We start from the raw sequence: 7,728 nt of genomic DNA on the forward strand, positions 1-7,728 counted from the left end.
ATGTACTGCTAGACTGTGATATATTTAAGATAAGGGGGCCGGGCACGGTGGCTCACGCCTGTAATCCCAGCACTTTGGGAGGCCAAGGCAGGGGGATCACAAGGTCAAGAGATCGAGACCATCCTGGCCAACATGGTGAAACCCCATCTCTACTAAAAATACAAAAAATTAGCTGAGCGTGGTGGCACACACCTGTAGTCCCAGCTACTTGGGAGGCTGAGGCAGGAGAATTGCTTGAACCCAGGAGGCGGAGGCTGCAGTGAGGAGAGATGGCGCCACCACACTCCAGCCTGGTGACAGAGTGAGACTCTGTCTCAAAAAAAAAAAAAAAAAAAAAAGATAAGGGAGGAAATGAAAGAACAAGGTAGTTGCAGAACGGGAGGCAGCAGAGAGGTTACAACACAGGATACACAGGGGAAAACAGAGGGACATGAGAATACAAAGACTAGCTAGATTGTAAATGCTTTGTGAAATAAAAGCTAACTGCCTAAACCCTTCTTCTAGAACAATGGACTATAAAAATAACAGAAAATTGTCACTACTTTGTTCCTTAATAAAAAGGACTACTCTAATTCCTATTACCCAAATACAAATGGCAACAATAACTCATAACCACACTAAACTCCCTAAACTACTTATAAAAGAAACCTGGTAATAGATAAAGCTCCCAACCCAAGATTTAATATTCACTTGGATTATAAACTAGTAACTATCATTTTAAGAAGTCAATATAAAAGAAAAATCTCTGATGAGACAGCAGACAATACAGTTTTTATTTTCATAAAATCATTGTCACTAGAAAAATAAAAATTATTCCTATTGGTCAGGCTAAAAGAAACAGGAAAATAAGAGTAATTTTGCCAAAATAGTGAATCAGAAAATAACTCTCTAAATATCCAGTCTAATATTAGCCTTCTCAAAGCTTTTTCATACCTACTGGTAAAAAGAAATGAACAGAGGAACACCTGAATCATTAGTTTAACACCATATCTCTGTAACTAGACACATGGGGAGGCACTCTATGAATGACTGTGGAATTTAACTGCAATACCAGGTAAGACTTGTGGCTTGCCCAATGTACTGTTTTGTCTTAAATATCAGCAGAAACTTTGTGACTAGTCACCTTTGCTGAAAAGGTTGGAGTTTCTTCACAAGCATTTTAAAGTCAGTTATGAATCACACGCAGCACAAAAGAACTTAGTGCTAAAGAAAATAAAGTCTGTGAGTTAGGAAAGAGAAAAACTTAAAATCACTACAGAAACTGACATATGTAGTTACCTTAAATGCGGTTAAGTGGGCTAAAAGAAAACCAAAATGATGTAAAAATTCTATTCATGTGACAAACATTAGACAAAAAAGGATACAATATTGCTTAACCAATGCACCAAGGTGTTATATAACACCTGGTGTTGATCCTATGCTCATACTGAAGTTAAATAAGTCAGAAAATGTGTGCTGTTTTACTTATGCTGTGAATAGAATTACACAGTTTAATGCCAATGTGCATTATTCTACATGGATTTGTCCAAGCTGGAATTTTATAGAACAGGCCAAACACATTGGCATCTTGAAAATGCAATCACAAACTTATAGTGATAGCTGCAGGCAAAGTTCAACTGTTTAACAATCACAATTTAATCAGCTCACAGGACTTATACACTGCATGTATCTAAACAGTGTACGCATACGATAAATATGCACATTATGTATCAATAACAAAAACAGGATGGAAGACTTTTTATCCAAACGCTTTAAATTCACATAAAATGAACCCCTATTAAGATATAAATGATTTATCAACATTTTAAAACATCTCATATCACTACAATCATAACCTTTCGGTTTGGAAATCTGAATCTTTCAGTGAAGGTATAGGCTCTGCTAATCGATCAACACCTATGAGAGGAGGAAGGAATATAAACGTTTCACTCTTTCTTTTGTAAGAATCTGTTCATCCTTCAGGGCTCAGCTCACATTATTCAACAAATATTTCTCAGTGCTTCTCAGTTACCAGATACTATTTAAGGTCCTAGCGCAATGCTGACCAAAAGGACTAAGCTGTTGCAAATGTTGAAATAGAAACAATTGCCACTGGCCAATATGGCAACTGAGCACTTCAAAAATGGTAGCTACTACCAAAAGAATAACTTAATTTTTAATTTGATTTAATTAATTCAAATCGAAATAGCCAAATGTGGCTAGTGGCTACCAGATTGGACAGGGCAGCCCAGTCCCAAGTATAGAGGTAAACAAAATAGACAAAAAATGTTACCTTTGTGAAGTTTATAATCCAGTGTAATAGAAAGATATTAAACAAATAAACCAATAAATACGTAATGTAAGGTGGTCATTGGGAGTGGTCCCTTTAGGAAGCGTGTTTAAGGAAGGCCTCTCTGAAGAAATCTGGATTATGTACATGCCTGTCTATATACTCCTATGAACACTACACTAACATATAGCACAGAACTCTATACAAATGCTTGTCTTGTTCAGCTGTACTTTGGCACCTACCATAATGTAGTTCTTGACCAAGTGTGCAGAAGTAATCTGCAAAGCTTCCCAAACTGATCCGGTCATGCAGTGTTCAAAATACACCAGCAACTCAGAATTTAGAAAATGTGGGGAGAGAATACAGCAAAAACAAGCTGCTCTTTCCTCCCATCCAGTCTCAAGCAGCTTTTGAGCCTCACTTCAAAACACAGCAATGCGAAGCAAAGATCGCCTTCTCCTTTCTTCTCATCCCCAACTGTTACTGTAAACGAAGTCGCTTAGTCTCTGCCGCATCACACTCTTCAGCTATTGCAATACTTTTAACAGGCTGCTTCACGCAACACCGCACCTCTTTCGCCTACCATTAGATTTATAGCTCCCATAAAGTTTCTAAGACCTTAGAGGTTCTCTGCCGCTCCTACACATAAAACACCATACAGACACTCTATTAAGAGTTAATGACTTTACAGAGGACAAGGATGCACAGAAGTATTCATCTAAAAGTACGACGACAAAATTTGTCCTTTTCCTTTTACACTCGGAAGTAACGAGGCAAAGTGATAGGCTATGGGAGGGGGTAAAAAAGCAGCTCAGAGTTGCCAGAAAAAAAGGGAAGTGAAAAAGGCGGAAACTGGAGATTCTACAGCCCTCGACGTACAGCCTTCCAGACCTTCCCACCGTACGGCGGGGGAGTGGGGGTAACCTCAAGCCCGCTTGAAACCAGTCAGTGCCAAGTGGGCGGCCGCTCAGCCCCCTTCCGGCGCCCAGTTTGCGGTCCGACTCCGCCGCGCCTTTCCGCTGGGGCCCGGGCCTTGTGCCAGCCTGGCTGACTGTGCCACGAGTTACCTGCTTGTCTCGAGTGAAGAATAGCGCTCTGGCAAAACCTGGAGGCAGCGCTGGAAAAATCGCACGTGCCGATCCCGCAAGAAATCCAGCCGCTCTCCCTCACCGCTCCCTGCTAGCCTCTCGTCCTCAGTGGCCGCCATGCTGCTCCGGAAGCGACGTCCGCCGCGACCCGGAATCAGTGCCCGCGGAGAGAAAGAACCCTCCTGGGCTGACCAAGAGGTGCCGGGTGGGGGAACCTGCGCCCCCCGCAGACTAATCCGGTATTAGAAACCGCTATCATCTGGGTCCTGTACAGCACTTCCTCTCTCCGATATCTCCCTAGCTAGCGCATGACCCTACCTTTTCTACTCAAAGCCCTCGAGGCTTGTAAATACCTCGCAGGCCTTGTGAAAATCCAGTCCACAAATCCCTCCGTCAGAATTTTTATCTTGGGAAGCGCAAGGTCAAAAGCATCAAGTTCGCTTTGAGACAATTCTGGCTCTGTAGAACCCGAGGATGGTATATCTGAAAACGGGGATGGATCAGTATAAACTTGCTAACAGATTCATTTTTGAAGGGCCAGTTTTAAGCTGAACGGTTAGGGAAACAAAAAGAAAAACAAACCAGTGGAGATAAATGTTTATTGACACTACAAAAGTTCAGAGACTTTCCTAATCTTAATCCTTTCTGGATACCAGGAATCACTTAAAAATCTGTGTATAATGCCCCCAAACCATATACAACATGCATATTCATACCTGTATATGACTGCCTGCGTCATTCTTTTACAAATCTTACAGATTTTACTTTCCTTGAGTCGACGTGTTATCAAGAATCAATGGTGCATCAATCTGCAACAGCAAAATAAGCTCAACATCTTCTCCAATTACCTGCATTCTAAAAAATTTAAACATGCTTCTAGTTCTTTTTTCCAAAAATAGGGATTTAAGTTGTTTTAGCCTTTATACTATGCCCTTTAAACGTTCATGAGGCATTCCTGAGTAGCGGGTGGGGGGATCCACCCAATAATATAACTAAACTAGGTTCCCTGTAATCAACTTAGCTAATAAAATTTCGGGTATGACTTTGTTAGCTTTCTTAGAAAATGTAATTCTTATACTCTATGGGCTGGGGTAATCTTACACTTATTCAACAATCCAAAGTGCTCTGAATAATTTTTGGTACTATTAACTACTTATTCACAGGTATTCCTGCATGTCTTTACAAAATACTGCATTAGCAAACAGCCAGAGACAGATTCTAGGCTGTCCTCGCTACTTCCCTACAAATACAGAGCTCACATCCTTGCCCTTCAGGTGTGCCCAGTCTGGAGTTTCCACTGTTATTACAATTAAGATCTCTCACTTAGCACACATACCCCCAAATGCCTGAAGATTTTTAAAGTGGAGTCTTATACATGTTTAACTTACTGGAATCAGCTATGGACACTCTCTACGTTCTCAGAAAATTAATTCTAATAAACATGGCCATTAACTTAGGGAAGCCAAATATTTCATCTGATTCTCAGCTCAAGGACTAGCAATCTGATCCAAATCTAGAGGAAAAATTTGCGATGTGGGACTCACTGAGAGATAACATAGAATACCTCCTAGGTCGGTAAAAGGCTTTCCATGAGTGATTTTATCCACACGAGATTTTTGGCGTATGCATAACAGAATGGGAATGATAGAACATCTATATAATTGAATATTATTTAGCCATTACATGATGTTTGAATTATGCAGAAATGTACGAAAATACGTGTAATGCAATTATAGCACAGTAATTAATGTGTACTATATGACTGTAACAATTTAAAAATATGTAGGTATGTTTTTTGAAAAAGTTACCCTGGAATTATGGGTACTTTATAACATTTCTTCTTTAGTGTTTTTTCTATATTTCTTATTAATGTACTTTTTTTGTTTCCAGGCTTACTTCGCTTTATTTTTCTTGTACAACCCTATGTTGTAGCTACCGCTGGAGCCTGGGTCCTCTGCACGGAGACTCTGGTGTGGGTCTTGAGGAGGTGGTCAGTGAATTCCTAATAGGGAGACTCGGTGAATACAGTCTCCTTCCAGAGGTCAGGGGTCAGCCTGCTGTAGGCCTTAGAGATGGCATCAAAAATGACCATGACGAAGTTGCCCAGGTTGGCAGTGCAGCCCCCGGCTGAGATGTAGCAGTCATTGATACCAGTCATCAGCAGCAGCTACTTGGCCATGGGGGCCAAGATGATGCCAGTGCTCCTGGGCGCAGGGATGACCCGCGGCAGCACAGAGCCGTGGCAGCCTGTCACCTTGCAAGGGATGGTGTGGGGCTTGCCGATCTTGTTCCCCCAGTAGCCTCTGCGCATGGGCAAACAGAGAGCTTGGCCAGGATGATGGCCCCGCAGATGGCAGTGGCCACCTCCTTGGAGCACTTAACACCCAGATCAGTGTGGCCATTGTCCCCGATGGCAACAAACGCCTTGAACCTGGTGTGCTGGTCGGTGCAGGTCTGCTTCTGCACTGGCATGTCTTCAAAACCTCCTCGAGAGAGGCCCCAGGAAAAAGTCAATGATCACAGACTCCTTGATGGGCAGGGAGAAGAGATAGATCTCCTCCAGGGACTTAATCTTCATGTCCTTGACCAGGCGGCCCAGCTTGGTGACAAGCATCTCTCCTTGTCCTCGGTCTTGCCTCCGCGAGCTCTGCGGCTGGCCCCGGCCCCATCCATGGCCGCGACCCGAGTTCCCCATCCCAGGGCCCCCGAGGCCTCCAGGCCTCCCAGGCCCCCCGCTGCACCGGCATCATCTGCGATTTGGTGTTTTCTCAGAGAAAAAGCTAATGTACTTTTTAAACCAGTATAAGAAATATTTATTTGACATCTTGTTTATGAACCTGTAACTTCTATGAACTCTGTAACTGAAGATATTTGTGTTTATCTTACATCTTTTATATAAAGGATCTATATAATACATTCACCATTTATTTCAGATTCAGCTAGAAAAACTGATTTCTTCAGAGGAACTTCCATACTTTTATTTAAAAAAAAAAAAAATCAAAAAACAAAGCCGTAAGAATCACATCATCCAGAATGCTTACCTTAGATACAGGAATTTGAAAGCTGCATTTCAGTGCAACAAAAACCAACATGTAAAAAAGCAATATGTAAGAAACATTTTCTGTATCTTGTAGCTTCTCAGTTCTGCTTTTAATTTCCTCATCTTGCTCTATGTTTTATTTATGTATTTATTTTTTGAGATGGAGTCTCACTCTGTTGCCGAGGCTGGAGTACAGTGGCACAATCTCAGCTCACTGCAACCTCCGCCTCCCAGGTTCAAGCGATTCTCCTGCCTCAGCCTCCCAAGTAGCTGGGAGTACAGGCGTGAACTACCACACCAGGCTAATTTTTGTATTTTTAGTAGAGATGGGGTTTTACCATGTTGGCCAGGCTGGTCTTGAATTCCTGACCTCAAACGATACGCCCACCTTGGCCTCCCAAAGTGCTGGGATTACAAGCCTGAGCCACTGCACCCAGCCTCTATATTTTATCTCTGAACTACTTCAAATCATTACAAAAAAGTTTTGGAAAACAAGTAACAAAACCAGCACTCCTGTTTAAGGATCTTTTATGTCAATTTTCTCATTCTGCACCAATAACTGTACAAATCAGAATTCAGTTTCTAAAATTCGGAAGCCATCTACTTTGAATATTAACTGTAAAATAAGAAAAGATTTTGACCGCTAGTCATAGTACATTTCTGAGTCATTTAACCTAAATGCATCACATTAACAATCAAAGATAAAGATAAAGATAAACAATGAAAGATAAAGATTATCTAAGATAAAAAAGATTTATGAGAAATAAATTTCCTCTGTTTTTATATATATAGTATCTTTCCTATGAGAACAAATTAAAGTTAGAAAGGAATATTTTATAATAGGAAAAGTTGAACTGTATTCGATTACATTGTGTTTTCATGTATAAAAGTTTAGAAATTTAAGAACTAACTCTTTTGACCAAATATGTTAATCTAACAGCTTTAAAAGATCTTATTCATTCATTCCTTCATTCATTCATTTTAGAGACAGGGTCTCTCTCTCTCACCCAGGCCGGAGTGCAGTGGTGCCATCGTAGCTCACTGCAACCTGGAACTCCTGGGTTCAAGTGATCCTTCCACCTTATCCTCCCAAGTAGCTGGGACTACAGGTGTGTGCCACCATACCCAGTTAATTAAATTTTTTTTTTCTTTGTAGAGACAGGGTCTCCCTGTGTTGCCCAGGCTAGTGTCAAACTCCAGGCCTCAATTCTCCTACCTTGACCTCTGAAAGTGCTGGGATTACAAGCATGAGCCACCATGCCCCACCTAAAACATTTTAAATGCCATCAAGAGAAATCACAGTATTCTAAAGCTGGCTTATTTCAGATGAT

General features: G+C 41.3%; 1 protein-coding gene across 4 annotated transcripts in view; it reads right to left on the reverse strand.

Moving 5' to 3' along the window:
* Positions 1 to 3,506, reverse strand: part of PGGT1B (protein geranylgeranyltransferase type I subunit beta) — a 59,373-nt gene extending 55,867 nt beyond the window's left edge. For all 4 annotated transcript variants that reach the window (XM_030817873.1, XM_003259850.4, XM_030817857.1 and 1 more), the window contains exon 1: positions 3,337 to 3,506. In XM_030817873.1, coding sequence (XP_030673733.1) covers positions 3,337 to 3,476 — 140 coding nt within the window. In that variant the 5' untranslated portion in view covers positions 3,477 to 3,506. The remainder of the gene's footprint in view (positions 1 to 3,336) is intronic.
* Positions 3,507 to 7,728: the final 4,222 nt, after the last annotated feature.

Source organism: Nomascus leucogenys, chromosome 2, assembly GCF_006542625.1.
Source record: "Nomascus leucogenys isolate Asia chromosome 2, Asia_NLE_v1, whole genome shotgun sequence".
In the NCBI taxonomy this organism is placed as follows: domain Eukaryota; kingdom Metazoa; phylum Chordata; class Mammalia; order Primates; family Hylobatidae; genus Nomascus; species Nomascus leucogenys.